This window comes from Oryctolagus cuniculus, chromosome 10 (assembly GCF_964237555.1).
Source record: "Oryctolagus cuniculus chromosome 10, mOryCun1.1, whole genome shotgun sequence".
NCBI classification, from domain to species: Eukaryota; Metazoa; Chordata; class Mammalia; order Lagomorpha; family Leporidae; genus Oryctolagus; species Oryctolagus cuniculus.
The window spans coordinates 99,557,300-99,583,403 of record NC_091441.1 but is presented as its reverse complement, the minus strand read 5'-3'; the positions used below and the strand labels follow the sequence as shown (position 1 = coordinate 99,583,403).

Genomic DNA, 26,104 nt, shown 5'->3' with positions numbered 1-26,104 from the left:
GCAGCCACGAGGGCTTCATCTGCATCCAGAGAGAGGAAAGGCAGTGAGCGGCTCAGTCTGCCGTCCTGGCCAGCTAGGACTCTGACCTGGCTAGCTCTGACGTCACAGCCCTGCCTGTTAGAAGCTGCTGCGTAGCACCCTCCTCCTCCCAAGAGTGTGACCAGAGGACCAGTGAGCCCTTGCCCTTCCCTGGCACCCACAGGCCGAGTCAGGCCTAGGTTCAGACCACCCGGGTCCTGGCAAGGAGCCGCCGACTCATTCCCTGGAAGCAGAAGCTTAAAGAGGAAAGGTGGCTTTATGTCTGACAGGAAGCTATGTCCTCCCCAGGGCACGTGGGGCCGGAGCCAGGCTAGTCCAGCCTCATGACCTTGTGAATCCAGTCCACAAACACAGAGACACGCATGAAGACGGCTGGCCAGAGGGGCCGTGCACACACTCGGTTGGGGATTATAATTCCCTCCAGGACCCAGCAGTCGTGGGTAAAGCAGGCAAGTGGGCCCCCGTAGTCACCCTGGCAGGTAAGAGAACAGGTGAGGATGCTGGGCCATGGCAGTGACTAGCCCCCTTGGTGAGGAAGTCATTGCCAACCGCACAGGTCTCCCCGGGCTGGCCCGGAGCCGGCCACTCACCTCACAGGCCCCCACGGGGGCCAGCAGTCCCTCAGTGCACATCTCACTCTCTCGCACACGTCCGCGGTGCTTGACGTTACACTCCTGGTTGGAGATGACGTTCAGCGAGGCCACGTTCAGAACCGTGTCATCACCTGTCCCTATGGCAAGGGGAATGAGGAAGAGGAGCGGGCCCTCAGGAAGGGTCCAGGGCTGGGCCTCCCGGCACGGCATAGCATATTCCTGTGCACTCTGTTCTTACCTTGGGTGCCACCCCAGCCTGCGATTTCACACTTGGTGCCTGGAGGCACCACGTACTGCTCCGGGGGCAGGCAGATGAGGGCCACACGTTGGTTCAGGGTCACCGGTCTTCAGCAGGAAGGAAGGCACTCAGGGCCTGAGGCGAGGCTCAGCACTGCCTCCCCCCTCAGCTTGTTACATACCTCTCCAGCTTGAGCAGGACCAGCTGGGAGCCCGAGGGCCCACACACCATCTTGGCTACTGGGACCCGCTGGAGGCCCGGCTCCCCAGGCTGGGGGTTCTGGAACAGGGTGCCCAGCCATACCTCGTAGCCCACCAGAGGCACATGGCTGGGAAAGAGGCTCTCCTGGGTCATTCAGACACCCAGTCTGCTGCCCCAGGCTCAGGTGGCTGGGGGTGGGGGGGCAGGGCGAGGGGGTGGGTCTGGGACCCCAGGTCCAAGTGGGGCTCACCAGGAGGAGAAGCATTGCCGGGCAGTCAGTACCCACTGCTCCTTCACCAGGGACCCTCCGCAGAAATGCTGGCCCTGCCTGGAGTGGGGGTTAGGAGAGGGAACCGTGAGTCTTGGGACAAGTGTAGGACCTGCCGTCTTTTGGCATAACCACAGAGGACTCGGCCTTAGCTGTCCTCACCGGTTCCGCAAGCTGACAGTCCAGGGTGAGTTCCCCGGCTGGCCCCCCACCACTCGCAGCTTGGAGCGCCGTTGGTCCAGCCGATCCATTCTCTTGCCACACTTCTCAAACAGCACCTGGTCTGGAGAGGGAGGGGGCGGGTGGTAGGCAGCGAGACCCCAGCTGAGTAGAGGAAAAGGATAAAGGGGCTTCCACCTGCTACTGACCAGGGTACATACCTGGAGGGTCCAGAATGGACGGTGGCTGATCATCATCTGAAACACCAAGTTCATCCAGGTTAAGGAAGACAGCCCTTGGCCATGGTTGCTCACCACGGGTTTTGGGGGGACTGTCAGCAGCCTCACCGCAGCGTCGCAGGGCACAGTAGTCAAATGGGGTCCCTGGGTCGGTAGTGTAGCACCAGGGCCCGTGGCTATCTCCATCTGGATTCCGGCAGAAGTTTTCCTCTAGTTGAGCTTGTGGGGCTGAGGTGGGCGTGAACCTAGGCAGAAAGGGAGCAGTCAGCCCGCCAGTCTCAAACCCTCGCCTGGCTCCAGGAGGGCACGGCAGGCATGCAACCGAGGGTTCAGGCCCGGGCGGAGTCGGGCACGCTCACTGCGGCTTGTGCGGCGTCTCTGCCGACCAGTGCTGGCAGGGGATGCCCTTGCGAGTCTTGCTGACCCGGCCGCGGTAGTGCTCCCCTACGCCGTGGTAGCAGCCTGCAGCAGGCAGACGAGGACAGCTGTCAGCTTCCGCCTCAACCCAGCTCTCCGACTACACGCCCCTCTGCTCGGACCTCACCCTCTGGCCGCACGTCGTCAGCGCAGCGCGGGATCTGGTAGCAGAAGGCCACACGCATTCCAGGCCGGGTGGTGAAGCACCAGGGCGCCTCTGAGCCGTCGGGGTTCCGGCAGAAGTTCTCGCGAAGGTCCCTGAGCAGGCACTGCCATTGGCGGAGGGCCGAGGTCCCACCTGGCTCGCCAGCCAGCCCCGGGGGCCCCCTCCTGCGGTGCCCTCCGCGGGGTGCGCCCCGCCCACCGCCTCACTTGCACTCGTATTTCGCAGGCTCGAAATGGTGCTGGTGCGGACTCTGAGCGTCCCAGCGCTGGCAGGGCACGCCTGCGGCGGTGGCATTGACGGTGCCCCTGTAGTTCTCACCCTTCCCGCGGAAGCAGTTGAGAGTCGTAGCTTGGGGTCGCGGCTGTGCCTCAGGACCTTGGACGGACCGAGGCGAGTCGGAACCAGAGCGGGAGGGGATCGGAGCTGCGGCTGGGACCTGACCCGCCGCCGGGCCGCGCCCAGCCCTTCGCCCCTCCCACCTCCCCTGCACGCCCCGGGCCCGGGTCCCGCGGCCCTACCGCAGCGAGGGAGGTCGCAGAACTCCCGCTCCAGCTTCGGGTCGGTGGTGTAGCACCAGGGTCTTTCAGAGCCGTCAGGATTCCGGCAGTAGTTGTCGTCCAGGCCTTGGTCGAGGAACCTGGGGGCGACAGGGAGGCGTGAACACGACGGGGGTGGGGGGGAGGCACCGTCTCGCCCCGCCCAGTCGCCTTCTGTAGCGATCCCCGCCCCCGGAGGGCGCCATCCCTCCTCGCACTTACTTCCCAGGCTCGAAGGGGTGCGTGTGCGGGTGCTGCAGGTCCCAGCGCTGGCACTCGCGTCCCGACTCCGTGCGGTCCACCGCGCCTCGGTAATCCTCGCCATTGCACCAAACACAAGCGGCTGGAGACCCAAGGCCCGAGCGTTCGCGGACCGGCCTGGGCCTGTCCTTCCCTCCCCGGGCTTAACTGCACTTACCCTCCCGGCAGGACTTGATACCGCAGGTCTGGAAGCGCACGGCAGGGTCTGTCGTGTAGCACCAGGGACCCCCAGGGTCCCGGTCCGGGTTGCGGCAGAAGTTCTCTTCCAGGCCGTTCCGCAGTGTGGGCGTGTACCTGGGGGCAGAAAGTGTCACTCTAGCGCTAGCTGGGGGTGAGCTCCGGATAGGGACAGAGGGAAGATGCCTGTCTCACTTGTGGTCATTGGGAAACCTGTGGCTCCAGGCCTGGCATGGCAAGCCACTTGCAGTTGTGGCCACGGTGCCCCGGTACCCAACCCCGTTGTCCATGATGCAGGTCCGTACATAGTCTGGCAGAAAGAGATCGAAGGTCAACGTTGACTGAGACCCTAGAGCCCCATCCCACTGCCCCTGCCCCTCCCCACAACCTTTCTTCTGGAAGAGGTCACAGCGCCCAGACTGCTGCAGCCGTGTGTAGGGCGAGTTCTGGGTCCATGGGAGAAGTTGGCAACCATGGCTACTCACATTGTAGTGGAAGGCCCTGGGCAGAAAGGCAGCACCGAGTCACCCAGTGCCCCCGGTTCCCATGCGCCTGGACTCATCTGGGTCCCTTGGTCACCCACCGGCAGTCCAGTAGGGGCTGGCAGCGCCCAGCACACTCCTCAGCGTTTGCCACATCTTCCTGCCAAGGCCCAGGCACCACTGCATGGAGAAGGTGCTGCAGTTCTGTGCCCCGGAGCACTTGGAAGTCGTTCAGTGCTGACCGCTGCCCTGCAGGGTGGCCAACAGTGGTGGGCACAGGGCAGGTGGGAGCACATGTCATAGCGTGAGTCACGGTGTGTGTACTGGCATGACCCCACACTGTCCGTTCAGGGGATCAAAGATACAAGATGGGTCCTGTGTGCACTCTCAGGGCCAGCTCAGCGCCCCCTGCATAGGGTGGGAGAGGCAGGCCCAGACACAGTGGTTCCCAGTAGGCACCGGGCTCAGGTGTAACATGTGCACTCCGTGGCAGCACTGGGTGATGGGGCTTGCTCTATAAAGCTCGTCCCATTTCATCTCTTAAAGGAGAATGCTAAAGCTCAGAACCCTGGTGCCTCCGGCGGGCACCCAGCCTAGGCAGTCTCACTTTGTGTCTGGGCTGTCAGGAGCACAATGGCACCTGCTAGGTTAGAGGGGAGAGCAGGCTCAGGGGCGGTCTCTGCCTGCTGTGTGGGTGCCTCTGGTCCCAGCACTGCCTCAGTGCTGCAGCAGATGGAGGCCTCAGCGACACCGTGGCTGTGCGTTCCCAGGGCTTCCCAGCTCCCTGCAAGAAGTCAAGGACACCTGGCCATGCCCAGCCGGGAACTGACCTCGTGGTCAGGTTAGCGTGGGCCCGAGGCCAACCTCCTCCTGAATGCAGACAGGGATCGGGGAAGGGGGCACTCACCAGGGGCCCCTGAGCACCACGTCAGAAGCAGCAACAGTGGGAGCCACCTCATCCTGCCTGCTGGAGGCTGCACTGTGACCCACCACAGCCCCATCCGGGAAGTTGTGAAACCTGTCCCTTCGGGATTGGGTGGCTCGAGGCCCACGCCCCCACGGCCAGAGAGACCCTGTGGCAGGAGCCAGTAGGGCCCAGGCCTCAGGCTCCGTGAGTCAGATGCAGAAGCCTCATCCTGACACAGCTAGGCCCCTAAGAGGCCTCTCTATGTAGTGGGCAGGTATCAGGAAGTGAGGACACTTGAGGTGCCACAGACCAGGGGTGGACAAGCCTAGACTGCCAGAGAACCTGTGGACATGGCAGCTGCCAGAGGCCTGGGTTCCAGCCCCTGCCTGGTAACGTGAACATTTTCCGAGCCTCAGTTTTCCCCTGTGATGTGGGGAACATTGCCTGCCCCAACCGCAGCACGGCCACCCCCTTTTGGTGCCTTATCTGCCCCAGCTGTAGGCAAGTCAGGCCACGCCCCTGGCAGCCGAACCCAGGGAGGCCCACGCCACCTGCCAGAAGCCTCATCTTGCGAAGGTGAGTAAGGGCACGCGCTGGCCTTAAATAGGGGAGGGGGGTGACAGGCAGCGGAACTCCTGCTGCGGGGCCTTTCAGACGGGCTGGGGGACATCTGGGTCAGGTAGGAGTTGACAGGTGGTCTAGGGTCCCCGATGGGAAATCGCGTGTGGGCTAGGAGCGCCCCAGGGCACGCAGGGGTCAGAAGCAGGTGGACCCTCTCGGGAAGCCAACGCCAGGAAGACCCGGCAGGTGGCCACGGAACCGGGCTCCCCGGCGGAGGCCGGTCGCGGGCCGGTGCGCGTGCGCGGACGGCGGCGCGCGATTGGGTGCGCGGCTTGGCCCTGGACGGGCGCCGTAGCTGAGAGGCTGGGCGGATGTTGTGAGCCGGTCGCGGCGGCCGAGGCTGGGGGTGAGTGAGGGGAGGCCGGGCTCTGAGCGGGGCGGGTCCCCGTGGCTCCCCTCGCGGCCCAGGCATGTCCAGTGCCAGGGCGCCCGCCGCGCGTGGAATGGCGGCCTGTGGTGCGGGACTCCGGGCGGGTGCTGTCCTGGCAGGTCTTCTGGAGCTTGGGGCTAGACGGGGGCGACTTGGGGGAGCCGTGCGCTGCTGCCCTCGGCGTCCTTGGACTCCGAGACGGAGTCCTTTGGCGGGACTGGGCAGGATTGCCGTGGCAAGGAGTCCTCGGACAGGGGCAGGGTCCGCCTTTCACCTGGGTCCTCAGCGCCTGACAGCTGGAGTGGGTGGGTGGGTGGGGGGTGTCTGCAAGGTTTGCTGGTCAGGGAGTGACCGCGTCAGATCATTCCTACAGCTACTCTGGTGTGAGAGGAGGCGGGGCTCTAATCGTGGACGCCCGCCGAGGGTCCGCAGATGGGTGGCAGGGCGGGAGAATCACCCAGCAGGCAAGGGTGGTGCGGGGAGGCGAGGGTTCGTGAGGGTAGCAGAGGGCCTGTTTGGGGTGAGATAAGAGACTGGGCTAAGGCTGTGCCGGAGGGCCGAGCTCTAGAAGGGAGCGGCTAGAACTTTGTGTGATGGCAGAGATGCGCTCCAGCTGTGCTGTCCGGCATGGCAGCCATTAGCTACATGTGGTCGCTGAGCCCTTGAAGTGGGGCTAATTGAGCAACTGAATTTTTAATTTTGTTTAAAAGATTGGTTTACTTATTTGAAAGACAGAAAAGAGAGATCTTCCGTCCACTGGTTCACTCCCCAAATGGCCGAAACAGCTAGGGCTGGACCAGGCTGAAGCCAGAAGCTTCATCCAGGTCTCCCCCACGGGGCAGCAGGGACCCAAATGCTTGGGTCATCTTCCGCAGCTTTCCCAGGCGCATTAGCAGGGAACGGAACGGTAAGTGCAACTGCTGGATTCAAACCTGCACTCACACGGATGCCAGCATTGCAGGTGGTGGCTTGACCTGCTGTGCCACAAGGCTAGGCCCACGTTTTTAATTTTTAAAAAAGATTTATGTTTGAAGGCTGGTGCCGCGGCTCACTAGGCTAATCCTCCACCTGCAGTGCCGGCACACTGGGTTCTAGTCCTGGTTGGGGCGCTGGATTCTGTCCTGGTTGCCCCTCTTCCAGGCCAGCTCTCTGCTGTGGCCAGGGAGTGCAGTGGAGGATGGCCCAAGTGCTTGGGCCCTGCACCCCATGGGAGACCAGGAGAAGCACCTGGCTCCTGCCATCGGATCAGCATGGTGCGCCGGCCGCAGCGCACTGGCCGCGGCAGCCATTGGAGGGTGAACCAACGGCAAAGGAAGACCTTTCTCTCTGTCTCTCTCTCTCACTGTCCACTCTGCCTGTCAAAAAAAAAAAAAAAAAAAAAAGAGAGAGTAACCTGGTCTTGCACCTGTACTCTTATATGAGATACTTGCGTTGCGAGCAGCGGGTTAACGTGGTGTGCTACAGCAATGGCCCCGAATTTTTTTTTAAAGATTTATTTATTTATTTGAAAGAGTTAAAGAGAGTGACAGAGAGAGAGGGAGAGAGGTCTTCCATCTGCTGGTTCACTCCCCAAAGCCAGGAGCCTGGAGCTTCTTCTGGGTCTCCCACACAGGTGCAGGGGCCCAGCGACTTGGGGTATCTTCTGCTTTCCCAGGCCATAGCACAGAGCTGGGTTGGAAGTGGAGTAGCTGGGACTCAAACTGCTGCCCATGTGGGATGCCAGCACCGCAGGTGGTGGCTCTACCCGCTATGCCACAGCGCCAGCCCCAGCCCCAGCCCCAGCCCTGAATTTTTAATTTTTAAAACTTTAATTCGGGTTTAAATAACCACTGTGTTGGGCAACACAGCTGTAGGCCATAGGCCAGCACCAGGAACTTAATGCAGGTTCTGGAGCAGCTATAGCAAATGACACGTGAGGGCTTGACCGTGGTGGGAAGAACAATGAAGTCTGCAATGAGGGCTGAGCAGGCGTGGTGCGTGGATGGAGTGGGAAGTCGTATGTGTGAGTGGGAACGAGAAAACTGGTGGGACCGGGCCTGAGGAGAGGTCCTGACGTCAGCGGTGTACCTGGGCCTGTGGCTGAGGGTGGAGCCAGCAGCCGTGTCTGCACTTGCGGGAATGTGCTGTGGGGTTCTTTGTCCTGAGTGTGAGCTGGGCCCAGTGTAGCTTATGACAGACTTGGATACAGGGGCTCTGCCTAGGTCATCTTGCTTTGGTCTGATCTCCCCAGAGCTGAGACATTTAGTATGGTTCAGCAGACACACACCTGGCACCTGCACTCTGCTGGGTCCTGTGCTGAGCGCTGGGACACAGCAGGGAAGAAGACGTGGTTACTGTCGATGGGCCCAGACCCCACCTGCCTTCCCCGTGTGGGCAGCTGGGAGTTTCTGCTTTCCCTGCCGGTGCTGGTACACGTGTGTGCTTCTGGCCTCACCTGCTCCCAAGCCTTCCTGCCGTTGCAGGCGGAGGTCAGGTGTGGGGGCCCTTGGCAGGCCTTGTGTAGACGGGCTCTGCTCTGGCTCAGCCTCCAGGAGCACGGACTGCCCATGGGAGATGAGGGATGGCGTCCAAGGGGGCCGGCGTGCCTCTCTCCCGCAAGAGCTATCGGCTGACCTCGGAGACGGAGAGGCCCAGGGTCACAGGTGAGGGCTGGTAGGGCAGGGAGGGCCCGCGCGCTGGGGACGGGGGAAGGACAGGAGAGACGGGTCCTGAGAGCCTCAGGACTTGCTGCTCCCGTTGGCGTGAGCCAGCTCTTCCAGTGGGGCTGTTTTTCTGACCGCCGTGGCTGCCCTATGACCAGTGGTCTGCGGGGCCGGCAGGGGCCGGGAGCCGCGCTGACTGTAACCCTTTTCTCTTTCTGACCTGCGGCCCAGGCATTGTGCACGAGAAGCTGCTGAATGACTACCTGCACCGCATCTTTTCCTCTCCTGACCACGCGACGCCCACAGCCACCAGCAGGTATGGCCAGGTGGTAGCCCCTCCTCACTGTGCTGGGCCAGCCCAGAGGCTGCAGGTGTGGGCAAGGGGGCTCGGGCTCTGGCCTCACTCTGCTGCTCTTAGCTCTGAGACCTCTGGCCAGAGGGGCTGCCTTGTGGACCCACTTCTTCCTCTCTGCAGACAGTCTAGCTCCTTCCCTCTGCGAGTACCGTGAAGGTCACGCACAGGTTCAGTACCCAGGTAACACATGGCACCTACTCCGCACTCAGCGTCTGGTTCTGCAGGTGCCTGCCCACACCTCTGCCCCACCCTGGCCCAGTGTAGCCCACCTGAACCTGTAGATACAGACCTCGCCAGGCTTTCCTCCTCGCGCGTTTAATGTGTGAAAGGTACAAGTACACTTCAGTAGAAGCTTAGACGCAGAAGGAAAGCGTCTGTCACTTTGTTGTTTTAATGTGACCACTTGAATATGATTCCTTTCTGTTTCCTGTATCTCACAATGCATGTAGTTCAGATTATGCTGTCCAGAAAGCCTTGAATGTTTCTGGCACCTTCGATTCTTTTTTATTTTTAGGATTTATTTATTTGAAAGAGAAAGAGCGAGCGAGAGCAAGCTTCCATTCACTGGTTCACTCCCCACATGGCTGCAATGTTGAGGGCAGCGCCAGCCCAAAGCCAGGAGCCAGGAGCCTCATCCTGGTCTCCCATATGGGTGCAGGGTCCTAAACACTTGGGCCATCCTCCGCTGCTTTCCCAGGTGCATTAGCAGGGAGCTGGATGGGAAGTGGAGCAGCCAGGACTCAAACCAGTGCCGTATGGAGTGCCTGCAGAGTAGGCAGCAGCTCAACCAGTTACACCACAGTGCTGCCTCCCCCTCCTTTTTTTTTTTTTTTATATTTTTTTTATTTTATTTTTATTTTTTTTATTTTTTGACAGGCAGAGTGGACAGTGAGAGAGAGAGACAGAGAGAAAGGTCTTCCTTTGCCGTTGGTTCACCCTCCAATGGCCGCCGCGGCTGGCGCACTACAGCCAGCGCACCGCGCTGATCCGATGGCAGGAGCCAGGAGCCAGGTGCTTTTCCTGGTCTCCCATGGGGTGCAGGGCCCAAGCACCTGGGCCATCCTCCACTGCACTCCCTGGCCACAGCAGAGGGCTGGCCTGGAAGAGTGGCAACCGGGACAGAATCCGGCGCCCCAACCGGGACTAGAACCCGGTGTGCCAGCGCCGCTAGGCGGAGGATTAGCCTAGTGAGCCGCGGCGCCGGCCTTCCCCCTCCTTTTTTAAGAATTATTTTATTTGAAAAAGTCCCAGAGAGAGACGGAGAGACAGAGCGAGCTTCCATCCGTTGGTTCACTCCCCAAATGGCTACAACAGCTGGGACTGAGCCAGGCTGGAGCCCGGAGCCTGGAGCTCCATCTGGATCTCCCACATGGACGTAGGGGCCATCTTCCATTGCTTTCCCAGGCACATTAGCCGGAACTCAATGGGAAATAGAACAGCTGGGACTCTAGCTGGTTCTCATATGGGGTGCTGGCATCACAGGCTAGAGCTTGACCTGCTGTGCTGCAGTCGGCACCCCTAAGGAAGCGTTTTACTGAGCTATCGTTAGAATAAACTGCACACTTAAAGCAACAGCTCGGTAGGTTTTAATGTCCACGTAACCTGTGAAGCCATCATCACCGTGGAGGTAATGAACAGCCCTCACTTCTGGAAGTTTATAGACATTTGATTCTTATTTTTTTCTAATACACATGGTCTTTTTAAAAAAGATTTATTTTATATATGTGATCTTTTTAATTCTGTTTTTTTCCATGAAATAAAAAAGATTTATTTATTTGAAAGGCAGAATTACAGAGAAAGAGGGAGAGAAAAAGAGAGAGGTAGGTGTCTTTCATCTATTGGTTCACTCCTTAGATGGCTGCAACAGCCATGGCTGAGCCATGCTGGAGCCAGGAGCTTCTTCCAGGTATCCCAAATGGGTGGCAGAGGCCCAAGCACTTGGGCCATCCTCCATTGCTTTCCCAGGTACATTAGTAGGGAGCTGGATGGGAAGTGGAGCAGCCAGGACTTGAACCAGCACCCATATGGATGCTGCTTAATCTTCTGTGCCACAGTGCTAGCCCCAGGATCCATTAAAAAAATTTTTTTTTCACTGTCTACTTCTAATGTATAAAAACATTTTTTAAAAATTTATTTGGCGGGGGGGAGCCCGGCACTGTCGCTCACTTGGTTAATCCTCTGCTTGCGGCACCGGCATCCCATATGGGCGCCAGTTCTAGTCCTGGTTGCTCCTCTTCCCGTCCAGCTCTCTGCTGTGGCCCAGAAAGGCAGTGGAGGATGGCCCAAGTCCTTGGGCCCTGCACCTGGCTCCTGGCTTCGGATCGGCGCAATGCCAGCTGTGGCGGCCGTTTGGGGAGTGAACCAACAGAAGGAAGACCTTTCTGTCTCTGTCTCTCACTATCTGTAACTCTACCTGTCAAATATATATATATATATATATATATATATAAATAAATAAATAAATAAATAAATAAATTTATTTGAGGGGCCGGTGCTGTGGCACAGTGAGTTAACGCCCTGGCCTGACGTGCCAGCATTCCATATGGACGCTGGTTCAAAACCTGGCTGCTCCACTTCTGATCCAGCTCCCTGCTATGGCCTGGGAAAGCAGTGGAGAATGGCCCAAGTCCTTGGGCCCTGCACCCACATAGGAGACCCAGAAGAAGCTCCTGGCTCCTGGCTTTGGATTGGTGCAGCCCCAGCCGTTGTGGCCAATTGGAAAGTGAACCATTGGATGGAAGACCTCTCTCTCTTTGCCTCTCCTCTCTCTGTGTAACTCTGACTTTCAAATAAATTAATCTTTAAAATAATTTATTTGAGAGACAGGGATCTTGTCAACTGTTCAAATGCCTGCAATAGCCCCCAAATGCCTGCAACAGCCAGGGCTAGGCTGAGCCAGGCCAAAGCTGGGATCCAGTAACCTGGTTCAGGGACTCAAATACTTTATCCATCACCTGCTGTCTCCCAGGGTGTACACTAGCAGGAAGCTGGAATTGGGAGTGGATCTGGGATTTGAATCCAGGCACTGTGATATGCAACACATGCAACCCAAGCAGTGTCTCAGCCACTAGGCCAAACCCTTGTCCCTGAATCCTTTTTTTATCATTAAACATTATCCCATGAGTTTCTTTCCCCATTATAAATTCATCTCCATTGGCATCTGTTAGGCCAGGGTCTGCTGTGGTGCACACCACTGCCCTGGTTTGGAGCAGCTTTTGCTGTGGTAAACGGTGCTGTGAGGATGCTCAGGGTAGGAGTCATGTGGCTGAAGTGAATCACAATCACTTTTTTTTTAAAGATTTATTTATTTATTGGAAAGTCAGAGTTACACAGAGAGAGGAGAGACAGAAAGAGAAAGGTCTTTCATCCACTGGTTCACTCCCCAACTGGCCGCAATGGCCAGAGCTGGGCCGATTCAAAGCCAGGAGCCAGGAGCTTCTTCTGGGTCTCCCACATGGGTACAGGGGCCCAAGGACTTGGCCATCTTCCCGTGCTTTCCCAGGCCAAAGCAGAGAGCTGGATCAGAAGTGGAGCAGCCAGGGCTCAAACCGGTGCCCATATGGGATGCCGGTACTGCAGGTGGTGGCTGTACCCGCTACGCCACAGCACTGCCCCCCACAATCACTTTAAGATGGTTGCCAAATGATTTCAAAGAACTATAGAAGCTCTCCCTGCCCCCATCCCTCTCCTTTGCCAGCCCCCAAAAGCTGTGTCATTGCCTATTATATTTCCGTAGCTGTGATGATCAGAGGGTTCCTACTTGTACCCAGCCCTAGTCCTGGCCCGTTTCCAGGGCCATCTGAGCCCTACCTCGTCTGACACCAGAGATGGTCCTGCTGCCAGCGCTGTGGCCGCCAGGAGGGAGAGCAGGTGGCAGGGCCGTCCATCACTGGTGTGGGCTGGGACCTGGGAATCCAGAAGCGGCAGGCAAGTGCTAGGATTGGCCAAACTGGTGCTGCGGGCACTCTGGGGAGGCTGTCTAGGATGACTTCCCATAGCTGTGGGGTCAGTTCTTGGGGCAGCCAGAAGCTTTGTTTTGGGGGATGGTACCCAGTAGTTCTCTCAAGTGTGGGCCAGCAAGAACTGCTTTTGAGGAACCTCCTTTCCCCTTGGGCCCATTTGTGTATTCAAAGATGGGATAGGCTTTAGCCCTCCATGCTACTGGGCACCGCGTGGCTTGGCCTGGGGCTCAGCAGGGGTGAGGGGGGACCTTGGCACATGTCCACCTCCTGCAGCTCAGGGTCAGTAGCAGCTTACAGCAGGGAAAGGCTTGGTCCCCCAAACCTGGTCTACCTTGCCAGAGGTGGTGCTTTGACCCATCCAGAGCCTTCCAGAGCCTACTGTCTGGTCGGATGAGTGGGATGGGAACTGGGATTAAAGGCGTCAGGGCAGGTGCTGACTGTCTTGGGGCTGGCTGCAGAGGGGCATCAGGCCTCTGCTCCAAGTCCCGCTGGTTACCACCACCCTGCTCTCTGCTATTCTTAGCAGTTGAGCTCAGGACAGAGCTGGCCAGCACTTCACAGTGACCTTTCTCTTCTCTGAGCATGTGTACTAAGAGGATCATGGGGCTGCCCTGACAGATTTTTCCAGCCTTTTGGCTGCAGCAGGTGTCAGACAGGTGTGCCCTGTGCTCTGCTGGCCATCTATGGACAAATGGACAGAGCCAGCACAGCAGCTAATGCCAGGACATGTCAGTCTGCACAGACTCCCCTGGCTGGGTGGTGGGAGACTGGAAATCTGCCTGCAAAGGAACCGTAGGCCTAGGTCAGGGGCTGGCCCAGGTGAGCCTGGTGCTGGCCATTGCGGGGACTGGAATTTCTCCAGCCTTCTCTCAGGTATCAACACAACCACCTTCAAGAGTGCACAGCCCTGGGCTCTGCCCAGGACGTGTGTGCTTCCTAGACTCTTCAGGTGTCTCTGACGTGGAGCTGTTGCTCTTTACAGTTAGGGGATTAGGGCCTAGAGGAACTGTCACGTTTAACAGTCCTCAGTGTGCAGAGTAGGATTTGTTACCATTTTGCGAGTAGAGGATAATCCAGCTTTCCACACTTCTGCGTGTTGGGATCTAGGCAGCCACCCTCTGAAGCTCTGGGGAGGGAGGGGAGTCAGGGGTTAGTGTCATCCGGCTGATTTCAAGGACTTGTGGGCCCCTGGCAGCCTCTCACTCTCCCCAGGAAACCCTTGAACTTCCAGAACCTTCCAGAACACCTGGACCAGCTGCTGCAGGTGGACAGTGAAGATGAAGAAAGCCAGGGTATGTGACAGCCTGGAGTGCATTGGGGTGCAGAACGGGGACCTGGAGGGCCCTGGAGACTTTTCTGGTGAGCTCAGTACCCTCTCTACGTTCTGTCAGATGCTTTGCTCTGCCTGACCCCACACCTCTCCCCTTTGCAGGACAGGTTGAAGGGCGGCTCGGCCCATCCACCGTGGTCCTGGACCACACGGGTGGCTTTGAAGGGCTTCTCCTTGTGGACGATGACCTCCTGGGGGTGAGTGTGTTGAAATGTGGGCCCCAGGTCCATCTTCTTCTTCTTCTTCTTTTTTTTTTTTAAAGATTTATTTATTTATTTGAAAGAGAGAGAGAGAGGATAAGAGAGGTCTTCTTTCTGCTGGTTTATTCCCCAAGATGGCCACAATAGCCAGAACCAGGCCAGACCGAAGTCAAGAGCCAGGAGATTATTTTGAGTCTCCCTCTGGACACGGAGGCCCAAGGATTTGGGCTGTCTTCCGCTGCTTTCCCAGGCTCATTAGCAGAGAGCTGGATTAGAAGAGCAGCCAGGACTGTAACTGGCACCCTTGTGGGATGCCAGCAGTACTGACGGCAGCTTAGCCTGCTGCACCACAGCACCAGTCCTGCCCATCTCCTTGTGACATAGCCCAGGCTTCTCTTGATGTGGCCCTGGTCTCTGCACTCCTCTGGATGGGGCCACAGCTCTAACCTGGTCCTGACCTGGCCCCAGCCCATGATGTCCTCAGCCCCCAAACCTGCAGACATAGCCCTGAAACCCTCTTGAGGTAGCCACAGCCCCAAGGTCTTCCCAGCATGGCCCTGACCCAGATTCCCTGCTGACACAGGCCTAGCCTCTGCCACACTGTTCAGGTGCAGTGTGGTGCTTGCCGTGGAGGGAAGCACCCCAGGGCCGGCTCAGGTGGAGGTGGGGAAGGAAGTCTATATAGCTAAAAGGAAGCTGACCACCCCTCTCCTTCACCCAGGTGATTGGACACAGCAACTTTGGCACCATCCGCTCTACCACGTGTGTGTACAAAGGTGAGGCCATCCTCTGCTGCAGCCCAGGGAGTCGGGAGGAAGTTTGAGGACCCAAGTCCGAGGCGAGAGGCGGTCCTTGTCCACCCGTAACGCCTGACTCGGCTCTCTCCAGGGAAGTGGGTCTACGAGGTGCTCATCTCCTCGCAGGGGCTCATGCAGATCGGCTGGTGCACCATCAACTGCCGCTTCAATCAGGAGGTACACGTGGTGGAGGGGCCTTTGGCAGCCCTTGGGCCTGGCCTTCTCTCTGGAGGAGGAGTGCGTCCCCCCTCAGCCCAGGGCCCCCAGCCCAGAGAAACCCCTCTCCCCTTTCCTGAATGCATCAGCTGCCCTCTCCAGAGCCAGGTGGGTCTGAGGGTGGTGACAGGTGGGCTCTGGTCCTGCCCCTCCCTGCCCCCCAACCTCACGGGCAGTTCCTCCCTAGGAGGGGGTGGGCGACACACACAACTCCTACGCCTATGATGGCAACCGGGTGCGCAAGTGGAACGTGACCACCACAAATTACGGCAAGGTGAGAGCACGCCTCATACGAGTCAGCTGGGTCACCTGCCCTGTGACCATCCCCAAGCTAATCTGGAGCCACTGGACCGGCAGGAGAGACTGCGCGGCACCTCTGTCCTCGTGTGGCCAGGCTCCTTGGGCGGTCCTGGAAGCGCAGCTGGGGCTGCAGAGGGGGTGGGCCGCTGGGCTTCTGTGTGTCTTCAGGGCCACCTTTTGCGGCAGGCATGGGCAGCGGGGGACATTGTAAGCTGCCTCATCGACCTGGACGATGGCACTCTCTCCTTCTGCCTGTGAGTGTCCCACCTCAGGCCTCAGGCCCCGCAGACCGGCCTCAGGTTCCCTGTGCCTGTGAGGGGAGCCTGAGGGTGGGCAGCCACGCCTTTCTTAGCACTGGCTCACAACACCCCCCTTCTCCTCCAGAAACGGTGTGTCGCTGGGCACCGCCTTTGAGAACCTGTCCAGGGGTCTGGGGATGGCCTACTTCCCTGCCATCAGCCTCTCTTTCAAGGAGTCCGTGGCTTTCAACTTCGGCAGCCGTCCGCTGCGATATCGTTTTGGGAAGGTGGCTGCGGGCCGCTTGGAAACTCCCAGGGAACCTGGGCTGAGAGGCTTCCTGCGTCTGGAGCATCGTGGGCTGCTGCTGTGAGGAGTGGGAGGGCGCAGCCTAGGTGGGTGCCGAGGACCACAACCTTGCAGCCACCTGGCCGGGTGGGGCCCTCTGTTGCTTCCCCTGAATAGATGTCGACCATGAAGTGGCAAGAGAACGTTCACTCCGCAGAGAGGCCGTGGGGAGCAGTGACGCAGACCGGACACCACGGCCCTGCCCTGGGGCCCTGACCCCTCCTCGGGTCTCCTGGGGAGGGCGGGTTGCCTCTGAGCACAGATCAGGTATTGCTGCCTTAACTCTGTGGCACCTACCCTGTGGCGGGCTATCGGCCCCTGCAGGACCCCCCGTGTGCTGACCTGACGCGGGCACAGAGGCTGCTGGGCTGCTTCCGGGCAGTGCTTAGCGTGGAGCTGGACCCCATGGTGAGCCAGGGGCTGGCCGGGTGCTCTGGGCCCTTGCATGGCCCTCAGGGCCTCACAGCCCTCTCTCCCCGTGTTCCCCACCAGGAAGGGCGGCTGGTGGAGAAGGAGAGCTCTGAGTGGCAGTTGCAGGGCCAGCCCACTGTCCTCCTCACACTGGCCCACATCTTCCATCGCTTCGCCCCGCTCCTGGTGAGGGGACTTCGCAGGCGGGAAGGCGTGTCTGGCTGGACACGCCCATGCCAGGCGTTGGGATGCTGTGGTGCGCGAGGCCCAGTAGTGTCCCCTACAGGATCCCCATGGGCGTGGGGTCCTCAGACCTGAAGGACCGTTCCCCGGGGAGGAGGGGACATCGAGAAAGGATTGCAGGGTGTGAGAAAAGCGCGTGTGCTGAGCCCGAGAAGGGCCGTGGGACGGAGACCCTTCCTGGCCCTGTTAGCCTCTGGAAGGGCTCATCCACGCGTCGGGGTTGCTGGTGGGACCCACGGCTCTGCCTCAGGCCTGAGCCTTCAGCAGGGCCTCGGCCACGTGCCCAAGCAGGCCGCCCTCACCGCCTGCTCTCGCCGCAGCACCAGGTGTACTTGGTGGAGGCTGTGCTCATGAGCTTCCTGCTGGGCATCGTGGAGAAGGCCACACCCGCACAGGCGCAGTCGGCGGTGCACCAGATCCTGGACCTCTTGTGGCTCTTCATGGAGGTGAGGCTCCTGACCCCAGCCTCAGGCTAGGCCGCCAGGCTCCGCTGGGGTGAGGGAGAGGTAGGGGAGGGTCTTGAAATGGCTGCCCTGGCATCTCCCCCCACCCCGCCCCCCAGGACTACGAGGTACAGGATTGCCTCAAGCAGTTGATGATGTCTCTGCTGCGGCTGTACCGGTTCTCGCCCATCGTCCCGGACCTGGGCCTGCAGGTGGGAGCACCCTAACCTGTCCCTGCCCTGAGCCCCTTGGGTCTCACCCACCCGCCCTGAGCACCCGTTCTCCACAGATCCACTACCTGCGGCTCACCATCGCCATCCTGAGACATCAGAAGTCCCGCAAATTTCTGCTTAGCAACGTCCTGTATCCTCCCCTTGCTGCCAGGCCAGCGAGACATGTGGCATCCTGTGGGGTCAGCAGAGGCCAGGGAGGGCAGTGATCAGTCCCCCAGGAGGCTCAGGAGGCCCAGAGCTGCCCAGTATGTGAGCCCTTGTCCCAGGGGCAGCCACGGAGGAAAGACAGGGCAGAGGACCCGAGCCCGCAGCCCACCCGAGTAAGGGCTTGTGGGTGACTGCAGGCTCCAGGCTATGTGGCAGTGGGGGAAGGACCACCAAGGCCTGTCCTCTGCAGGTGCCTGTCCCTTTGACCGTGTTCTGCCACGGAGATCGGGGCGGCAGCCCTTGCTGATTCCCCAAAATGTTGAGACGTGCATCGATCTAGAGGGCAAGCCCAGCATTGGGCCCCTGGCTGGGAGGCCTAACCTTAGGGTCATCTTCCTGCTCTTGGGTCTTCTGGGCTCGAGAGGCAGAAAAAGTTGGGCGACACGGGGACCAGGGTTGGACCCAGGGCCTCTCTGCCTCCCTTCCCGCAGCCGTCTGCTCCTGTGACAAGCCTTGCCATGCGCCTGCTAGGTGCTGGGCTTGATGGGCTTGACAGCCAGAGGTCTTCTCGAGGCTCATGATCTGGGGAGACAGGCGGCACATAGCGGCAGTGGAACCCCGGATGGTGGGAGAGCCCTGGTGGGCGCGGCCTGGTGTGGACTTCCCAGGCGGCCCCATGACGGTGTACAGGGGTCACCGTGGTGAGTAGAGCTGGGCCTTGACTGCCACCAGCTTCGACGTGCTCCGGTCAGTGGTCTTCTTCTACATCAAGAGCCCCCTGCGCGTGGAGGAGGCCGGCCTGCAGGAGCTCATTCCCACCACGTGGTGGCCCCACCGCTCCAGCAGGGAGGTGAGCAGCATCCCTTGAGGGTGGTTCAGGGGAGCCGAGCTACCTGGCGCTTAGCCCATGAGATCTCTTCTCCAGCTCTGGTCCCTGCAGTCCTGGTGCTGGGGTGGGGTCTTTGAAGTAGCCTTAGGTGGGTTCTAGGTGACTCCTCTGTGGTGTGTGCCCACGTTCCTGTCTAGGGCAAAGACAGCGCGGAGGACCGGGCGGAGGCCGCGGAGGAGCGGCCCCGCCGGAGGGCCTACGAACGGGGCTGCCAGCGGCTCAAGAAGCGCATTGAAGGTCAGCCCTGGCGAGGGCGGGGGGACCCTGGTGGTGGTCCCTGGTGGTTGTCCCTGCGGGGTGCTTGGTAGTGACCATGCCTGGGTTGGGTTTGAGGAGCCCTACTGGTGGGTGGAGGCTTCTCCCAGACCTGCTACCCCTTCCTGCTCCTGGGAGCTGAGGGCCCTGTTCGCTGCCCACCCCTAGTGGTGGAAGCCCTGCAGGTCCAGATCTTGAAGCTGCTGCTGGACAATAAAGATGACAATGGGGTGAGTGACTCCCACACGCCCGGCGGGTCCCAGGGGAGGGGTAGCATGTTGGGCCCCGAGACCAGGGGACACTGAGCCCGTCTGGGCTGGGCCAGCATGCTCCGTTCATTTCAGGCTCGTTTTCCCCTCTCCTTTTAAGGGTGAAGCTTCTAGGTACATTTTCCTGACCAAGTTTCGAAAGTTTCTGCAAGAGAACGCCAGTGGCCGGGGGGTAGGTGCCCTCAAGGCCTGCCTGCCTGTTGAGGACCCCCGACTCTGCTGTGGGGGCTGCGCCCTGGCTTCCAGTACCTCTCGGGCCGCAGCAGCCCTGCTCGCCCCAGGGTCCCGGGGCAGGGCCTGGGATGAGCTGGGCTCTGGCCTGGCACCGATGCCTGTTGTGTTCCCTTGCCCCCAGAACATGCCCATGCTCTGCCCCCCCGAGTACATGGTCTGCTTCTTGCACCGGCTCATTTCCGCCCTGCGGTACTATTGGGATGAATACAAGGCTTCCAACCCCCGTGCTTCCTGCAGTGAGGGTGAGTGGTGCCAGGGCCCTAGGTCGGCGAGGCTAGGCAGGGCCAGGCCCAGAGCAGTCTGCAGTGTTGGTGTGGAGCGCTGAGCTAAAGGGGTGGGGAGGGGGCTGGCCCCCGCCTCCCGCCCAGCTGAGTCCTTCCCTACCTACAGGTGGCTTCTGCACTGGGGCAGCAGGAGCCCTGCCCTCCTGGACTGCTGAACCCACGTTTGCTCTCACTGTCCCCACAGGCTCCTTCCCATTACGGGCTCTTGTCCTCGGTCCCTAGCCCACCCAGCTCTGTGCAGTCCTTCGTAAGGCTGCCTTGGGTGGGTGCTGGGGGACCTTTTTGTTTGTGTGGGACAGAGTCCCCAGGGGTCAGCGGGAGCTTTAGCCACCCTGAATGAGGGCATCCCAAGGGTTGGGGGTGGGCCCTCACTGCTTGTCCCGCGAGTGACTGATGATGAGAACTCCCCCTTCCTCCCTAGTTGCGTTGTTACTGATGGGGTGGGGGAGCTAGGGGAGGCCTAGGCTCTCGGCCCCATTCTCTGCCTTGGTGGGTGGGTGGCCAAAGCCAGCAGTCCCTGGCTGTGCTAGGCCCGAGCTGGGGGGAAGGGGGCTTTGGGGAGGGTCTTTCTGCTGGGCCCTGACTGACGGCTCGGCCTCCCTGACCCCTTGCAGAGGCCTACATCCCACCCCAGGTCTTCTATAATGGCAAAGTGGACTACTTTGACTTGCAGCGCCTCGGGGGCCTCCTTTCACATCTTCGGAAGACCCTCAAAGGTGTGTGCAGTCCCCTGGGCAGTGAGCAGTCCCTGAGCCTGCTCTGCTGTAAGTGCTGAGCTATGCTGGGCCCACCAGAGGGCGCTCGCGTCTCCACCCTTCCAGCAGGCGGTGTGCCTCTGCTGGCTCGGCTTCTCAAGCCTCTGCCGCTCAGCCAGCTCTCCCTTCCCTGCAGTACCCGCCCCCAGGAAGGCTGGGAGGGCTGTCGCAAAGTAGGGTCAGGCGTGCTGACGGGACCCGGGATCTGGGTGGGCTGGGGGCGGGGGACATAGAGGTGCTGCAGGGGCAAGGCTGGGAGCACAGGGTGAGCGAAGACGGGGCACCAGCACGGCCCGAGGTGCCGGGCAGTGCTGTGGAGGCGGGGTGCTGGGAGATAGGGCCCTAAGAGGCCGCAAAGCAGGTGTCATAGAGGCAGGGGGTGAGGCTGGGGGTCTGCGCTGGCTACTGCAGCATGGAAAGCAGAGTGCAGGGGCTGCAAAGGAGGCAGGGAGGCCTTTTCCAGGCAGCAGGGTGAGAGCTTGTGCCAGAGATGCAGGAGAAGGGCACAGGTGAAGGGGGAGTCAGGTGGCCCCGGGTTCCCGGCAGAGGTCACGTGGAGGGAGCACCATCAGGGACAGGGACTGCAGAAGGGCTCTGAGGTGGCAAGTTCAGTGGTGGCCGTTGGATGTTTGTGGTGCCCAGGGCCGTGACTGGGAGTGGGGCCTGGGCTGCAGCCACAGTTGGTACAGTCAGCTGTCAGTGTGGAGGGGCACTGACCTGGGCTGAGGCTTGGTTCCCAGGGCAGTGTGCAGGGTGGGGCGAGCAGAGGCCTGGGCAGCCCAGGGGTCTCCTCTTGTTTGGGGAGCAGAGGAGGAGAGTGTGAGGTCGGGGAAACGGAGGCAGGACCTGAAGCGGGGGGGGGGGGGCATGCCCCCTGCAGCCGAGCTGCTGCTGCGCACGGGGCCCTTGGGATGCAGAGAGGAGGCTGGGCTGGGGTACGTGGGGGCTGAGGGACAGGCACAGTGGTGTGTGGGGCCCCCCGAGGCCTCCTGCCTAGCCTTGTGATCCCATGCTGTCCTGGGCAACCCGACCCAGGGGCCTCTCACTCCTCCCCCAGCCTAAGAGGCCTCCTGCTGTTCCTCCTAGATGACCTTGCTTCCAAAGCCAACATTGTAATCGACCCGCTGGAGCTCCAGGCGACCACCATGGACGACCTGGACGAGGATGAGGAGCCAGCCCCTGCTGCGGCCCAGGTGCTGCACAAGGGACAGGCTGGGGGCTTCCCAGGGGGCTTCCCCTCCTCAGATGTGCGCGAGTGTCACAGGGCCATCCCCTCCGCACCAAGAGACTTCTCACCAGGCACCTGCCACAGTGCGGGCAGGAGGAACTCCTCCTTCCACTCCCCACCCCGCAGATCAGGGGAACCCTGAGCGGGCCTGGTGCTGGGAGCTGAGCTGCTCTGGCCCCCTCTCTCTACTGCAGCGCCCTGTACAGGCCCTCGCCGTGGGGGGTGCCCTGCCCCTGCCTCGGCCCGGCTGGCTCAGCTCTCCAACCCTGGGCCGAGCGAACCGCTTCCTCAGCACGGCAGCCGTGAGCCTCATGACCCCACGGCGGCCCCTGAGCACCTCGGAGAAAGTGAAGGTCCGCACCCTGAGCGTGGAGCAGAGGACCCGGGAGGACAGTAGGTGCCGGGTGTGGCCGGGAGGGCATCCCTGCCCCCAGCAAAGCCAGAGAAGCCCCCCCCGCCCCACGCCCCTCAGCCCCGGGGCCTGGCAGCCTCCCAAGGGCGCAGGAAATCAATGCTGCAGAAATAGTTCCTGGTGCTGGCGGGCCTCGCCCTGCCACCCTCCCCCGCCAGCCACATGCTCCCTGCAGGCCCCGGCTTGGGCTCAGGGAGGGGGAGAGGGTTCGCTGTCTCGCTGTGGGCCCACCCAGCCTGCACAGGCTCAGGCTTAGGACCCGACTGCCCCGACCCTCACCTGCCCGCCCTCCGCCCGCAGTTGAGGGCAGCCACTGGAACGAAGGCTTGCTGCTGGGGCGGCCCCCTGAGGAGCCGGAGCAGCCGCTCACCGAGAACTCGCTGCTGGAAGTCCTGGATGGCGCCATCATGATGTATAATCTCAGCGTGCACCAGCAGCTGGGCAAGGTCTCGCGGCGGTGGCCCCTGCCTGCCGGGCGGGGGTGTGGTGCGTGTGCCCTGCCACGGTGCCTGTGCCGGGGGCAGCACGTGAGCATGCAGCAAGACCGCTCTCTGCCGCTACTGTCTGGGCCTGAGCTGGCTGACTTCTGAGGAGGGGCTGCCCTGGGCCCCAGAGTGGGAACTAGGCAGGGCCGGGGTGCAGGCTGGGTCTGCAGAAGCCTGCGTGAGGTGACCAAGGGTTGCCCTGCACATTTGGTGTCCCGTGCTAGATGGTGGGTGTGTCTGACGACGTGAACGAGTACGCCACGGCCCTGAGGGACACAGAGGACAAGATCCGCCGGTGCCCCAAGCGGGTAAGGCTCGGACAGGCAGGCAGGTCTTGGGAGAGGGGGTTAGGCAGGGACAGGGGCTTGCTGGGGTCCTAGGGCAGCCTGCAAAGGGAATCTGCTTCCAGGGACTGCCCCCTAGTTCTCCTCGTCCCCACCCCCACCCTGACCAAACACACCAGTGAGAGCGGGGCTGGCAGCAGGGCCTGACCTGAGCCCTGTCATCCAAGCGCCGCGCCCGGGGCCCCCCTCCAGCCCACTAAGTGCTGCTGCACCGCTCTCCTCGTCAATTATGGATCTAGCCTGAGTGCTTCTGCAGCCACTCGCGGAGTCAGCAGGAATGGAGTCCAGCCCCTACCCCCGGAGCCCCTCCGCCACACCGTCCCTGGCCTGGGGAGCGTGGCCAGTGTGCCCGGGCTGGGCCTCCCTGGCAGACTTCCCCTCCGTGCTCTGCAGAGCCCCGGGCCTCAGCTCTGGCATCCAGGCCCGAGCTGGGCCTCACTTGCACGTCCTGAGAGCTGTTGAGGGTCACCAGCGGGTCAGTAGCAGCAGCAGAGCCCAGCCCCCGGCTGCCCAGGCGCTGGTGGTTAGGGCAGCATCCTGATGGTCCTTCCACTGTGGCTGCCAGAGGAAGGACATCCTTGCGGAGTTGACCAAGAGCCAGAAGGTGTTCTCGGAGAAGCTTGACCACCTGAGCCGCCGCCTTGCGTGGGTGCATGCCACTGTCTACTCCCAGGTGAGTCGGGGTGACCTTGGCCAGGGGCTTCCCCCCACAGCCTCACTGCAGGACCGTGGACTAAGCAGGGTCATGCCAGGACCCTTGAAGCCCCTGAGCCCAGGCCTCTGGTGCAGAGGCCCCTTCCCCTTAAGACCCTCCGTGGGCTCGCGCCACTTCCCCAGGATTTGAGTAGGGGCCGTTTCTGGACCACCAGTGTGCCTCCAGCTCATGCATCATTGCCTCAAGGACAAGGTCTGTCTCTGCCTGCCTCTTCTCCCAGCTCATCAGGGGCTCTGTGGTCTTTCCTGAACCCCACCCCCGCCTCACCTACCACTCCCCAGGACACGTGTGTTCCCTTCTTGCCCATGCATTCACCTGCTCATTCGTTCAGTGACATAAACCCCAAGCCTGGACTGTGCCACGTGCTGTCCTGGACGCCAGAGATGCATGGCAGGGAAAGAGAAGGATGCCCTCGCCCTCCGAGGGCTCCAGGCCTGCTGGGCTGTGTGGATGGACAGACTGGCCTCTGCCAGAGATGCAGGAGAAGGGCACAGGTGAAGGGGGAGTCAGGTGGCCCCAGGTTTCCCGCCAGAGGTCATGTGGAGGGAGCACCATCAGGGACAGGAACTGCAGAAGGGGTCTGAGGTGGCAAGTTCAGTGGTGGCAGCTCTCCACCACCAGCCCGTGCGCCGGGACTGTCCCAAGTGCCCGTGTCAGGGCATCTGCTGTCTTGGGTGTGCCCTGTCCCAGAGCTTAGGGATACAGGCCTTTGTGTCCCTAACTCTGCTGGCTCTTCCCCAAAACCCAAACCACCGCCACCTCTTAGCTGCCCCCCTCCCCCCGCTGCCACAGCCTCGCCTCCTGCAGATGATCTTTGCAGAGGAACCTCCTCTTCTCAGCACAGGGACCACCGACCTCCCTACGCAGTCTGGCTACCCCTTCTCACACCATCTGCTCTGGACCCTTGCCTTCCTATTTCTCTGCTCCCCCCCCCTTTTTTTTTAATTTATTTACTTTAAAGGTGAGTCAGTGGTAGAGGCAGAGAGAGAGAGAGGTCTTCCACCTGCTGGTTCACTCCCCAAATGGCCACCAACAGCTGGAGCTGTGCCGATCCGAAGTCGGGAACCTCAAGCTTCTTCCAGGTCTCCCACACGGGTGCAGGGACCCAAGGACTTGGTTCATCTTGTACTGCTTTCCCAGGCCATAGCAGGGAGCTGGATCAGAAGTGGTGTAGCCAGAACTCAAACTGGCACCCGTATGGGATGCTGACACTGCAGGCACAGCTTTACCTGCTTTGCCACAGCGCCGACCCCTGCCTTCTTTTTAAATTGGGATAGAGTGTACATGATGGGGACAGCGTCGTGGCGTGGCAAGTTAAGTTGCCACTGGGACACCTGTGTCCCATATCAGAGTACCTCTTTGGGGTCCTGGCTACTGTGTGCTTCTGATTCAGCCTCCTGCTAATGTGGCTGGAATACATCATGGGAGACAAGGCTAGAGTTCCTGGCTTCTGCTTGGCCCAGACCTAGCTCTTGTGGGCATTCTGTGGAGTGAACCAGCAGATAAAAGATCTCTCTCTCTGTCAAATAAATAAGTTATTTGAACTCCATCCTGGTCTCCCACCTTCTGCTGCCTTCCCAGGTGCGTTAGCAGGAAGCTGGATCAGAAGTGGAGCATCCAGGACTCCAACTGGCATGCCTATGAAATGCAGGCACCCCAAGCAGCAGCTTACCCCACTGTGCCACGATGCACTCAGGGGATGTAACCAGAGTGGGACTTGTGGGTCAGGCAGTAGTTCTGTGTGTAAGTTGGCCTGTACCATCCCGCTCACAGTGCACGCTGGCTCCAGCTGCTCCACAGCCTCTGCAGCGCTCGTCTGCTGTGGTTTTTTTTTTTTTTTTTTTTTTTTTGACAGGCAGAGTGGACAGTGAGAGAGAGAGACAGAGAGAAAGGTCTTCCTTTGCCGTTGGTTCACCCTCCAATGGCCGCCGCGCCGGTGCGCTGCGGCCGGCGCACCGCGCTGATCCGATGGCAGGAGCCAGGTGCTTCTCCTGGTCTCCCATGGGGTGCAGGGCCCAAGCACCTGGGCCATCCTCCACTGCACTCCCTGGCCACAGCAGAGGGCTGGCCTGGAAGAGGGGCAACCAGGACAGAATCCGGCGCCCTGACTGGGACTAGAACCCGGTGTGCCGGCGCCGCTAGGCGGAGGATTAGCCTAGTGAGCCGCGGCGCCGGCCTCTGCTGTATTTTTGATAGTAGCCACCCCAGTGAGTCCGACTCGGCGCCTCTCTGGGTCTTTGTACCCCACTAGCAACTGCTGATGTCGAGCGTCTTCTCGTGTGCTTATTGGTCATTTGGGCGTCATCTTTGGAGAAATGTCTGTTAAGTGCTTTTCCCCATTTTTGATGGGGTTGTTTGGTTTGTTGTGATTGAGTTGTAGGAATTCTCTGTGTGTCCTGGATATCAGCCCCTGATATTAGTCAGATACATGATTCGTGAGCAGTGGGTGGCCTTTATATTCCATTGATTGTGCCCTTTGGTGCACAAAGAGCTTTTTTTTTTTTTTTTTTTCAAGATTTATTTATTTACTTAAGAGGCAGAGTTACAGAGAGAGGGAGAGATGGAGAGTTCTTTCATCTGCTGGTTCACTCCCCAAATGGCTGCAACGGCCAGAGATGGGTTGTTTTGAAACCAGGAACTGCTTCCGGTCTCCTAGGTGGATGCAGGGGCCCAAGCACTTGGGCCATCTTCCACCA

General features: G+C 60.4%; 2 protein-coding genes across 10 annotated transcripts in view; one reads left to right on the top strand and one right to left on the bottom strand.

Moving 5' to 3' along the window:
• Positions 1 to 276: 276 nt before the first annotated feature.
• Positions 277 to 4,923, bottom strand: MST1 (macrophage stimulating 1). Of its 4 annotated transcripts, none has more exons than XM_051852436.2 (18): positions 4,684 to 4,923; positions 3,878 to 4,025; positions 3,683 to 3,795; positions 3,490 to 3,604; positions 3,275 to 3,411; positions 3,087 to 3,199; positions 2,811 to 2,961; positions 2,527 to 2,695; positions 2,282 to 2,412; positions 2,097 to 2,199; positions 1,846 to 1,982; positions 1,720 to 1,755; positions 1,502 to 1,622; positions 1,322 to 1,399; positions 1,052 to 1,198; positions 871 to 977; positions 630 to 769; positions 277 to 511 (listed from the first exon to the last, which is right to left on the bottom strand). In XM_051852436.2, exons 1-18 carry the CDS (start codon positions 4,775 to 4,777, stop codon positions 350 to 352), a joined length of 2,202 nt encoding a protein of 733 aa, XP_051708396.1. In that variant the 5' UTR covers positions 4,778 to 4,923; the 3' UTR covers positions 277 to 349. The 4 variants fall into 4 exon arrangements, with proteins under 4 accessions (XP_051708396.1, XP_008258874.1, XP_008258875.3 ...); XM_008260652.4 differs by having other exon boundaries at positions 2,839 to 2,957; positions 3,079 to 3,199; positions 4,684 to 4,841; XM_008260653.4 differs by having other exon boundaries at positions 2,839 to 2,957; positions 3,079 to 3,199; positions 3,878 to 3,956; positions 4,684 to 4,792.
• A 194-nt stretch (positions 4,924 to 5,117) lies between these two features.
• Positions 5,118 to 26,104, top strand: part of RNF123 (ring finger protein 123) — a 34,187-nt gene continuing 13,200 nt past the window's right edge. Inside the window, exons 1-26 of one of the 6 annotated variants that reach the window (XM_051852430.2) lie at positions 5,118 to 5,259; positions 8,199 to 8,316; positions 8,548 to 8,632; positions 13,846 to 13,925; positions 14,066 to 14,160; positions 14,885 to 14,939; positions 15,052 to 15,137; positions 15,364 to 15,450; positions 15,663 to 15,730; positions 15,861 to 15,986; positions 16,355 to 16,469; positions 16,554 to 16,658; positions 17,036 to 17,161; positions 17,278 to 17,370; positions 17,448 to 17,521; positions 18,271 to 18,388; positions 18,565 to 18,664; positions 18,851 to 18,912; positions 19,052 to 19,123; positions 19,307 to 19,427; positions 20,084 to 20,185; positions 21,311 to 21,417; positions 21,647 to 21,845; positions 22,165 to 22,310; positions 22,574 to 22,657; positions 23,259 to 23,366. In XM_051852430.2, coding sequence (XP_051708390.1) covers positions 8,235 to 8,316; positions 8,548 to 8,632; positions 13,846 to 13,925; positions 14,066 to 14,160; positions 14,885 to 14,939; positions 15,052 to 15,137; positions 15,364 to 15,450; positions 15,663 to 15,730; positions 15,861 to 15,986; positions 16,355 to 16,469; positions 16,554 to 16,658; positions 17,036 to 17,161; positions 17,278 to 17,370; positions 17,448 to 17,521; positions 18,271 to 18,388; positions 18,565 to 18,664; positions 18,851 to 18,912; positions 19,052 to 19,123; positions 19,307 to 19,427; positions 20,084 to 20,185; positions 21,311 to 21,417; positions 21,647 to 21,845; positions 22,165 to 22,310; positions 22,574 to 22,657; positions 23,259 to 23,366 — 2,496 coding nt within the window. In that variant the 5' untranslated portion in view covers positions 5,118 to 5,259; positions 8,199 to 8,234. Of the gene's footprint in view, positions 5,260 to 5,553; positions 5,651 to 6,063; positions 6,582 to 8,198; positions 8,317 to 8,547; positions 8,633 to 13,828; positions 13,993 to 14,065; positions 14,161 to 14,884; positions 14,940 to 15,051; positions 15,138 to 15,363; positions 15,451 to 15,662; positions 15,731 to 15,860; positions 15,987 to 16,354; positions 16,470 to 16,553; positions 16,659 to 17,035; positions 17,162 to 17,277; positions 17,371 to 17,447; positions 17,522 to 18,270; positions 18,389 to 18,564; positions 18,665 to 18,850; positions 18,913 to 19,051; positions 19,124 to 19,306; positions 19,428 to 20,083; positions 20,186 to 21,310; positions 21,418 to 21,646; positions 21,846 to 22,164; positions 22,311 to 22,573; positions 22,658 to 23,258; positions 23,367 to 26,104 lie in introns of those variants that run through there. The other 5 variants (XM_051852429.2, XM_051852432.2, XM_051852431.2 and 2 more) reach the window with 5 other exon arrangements.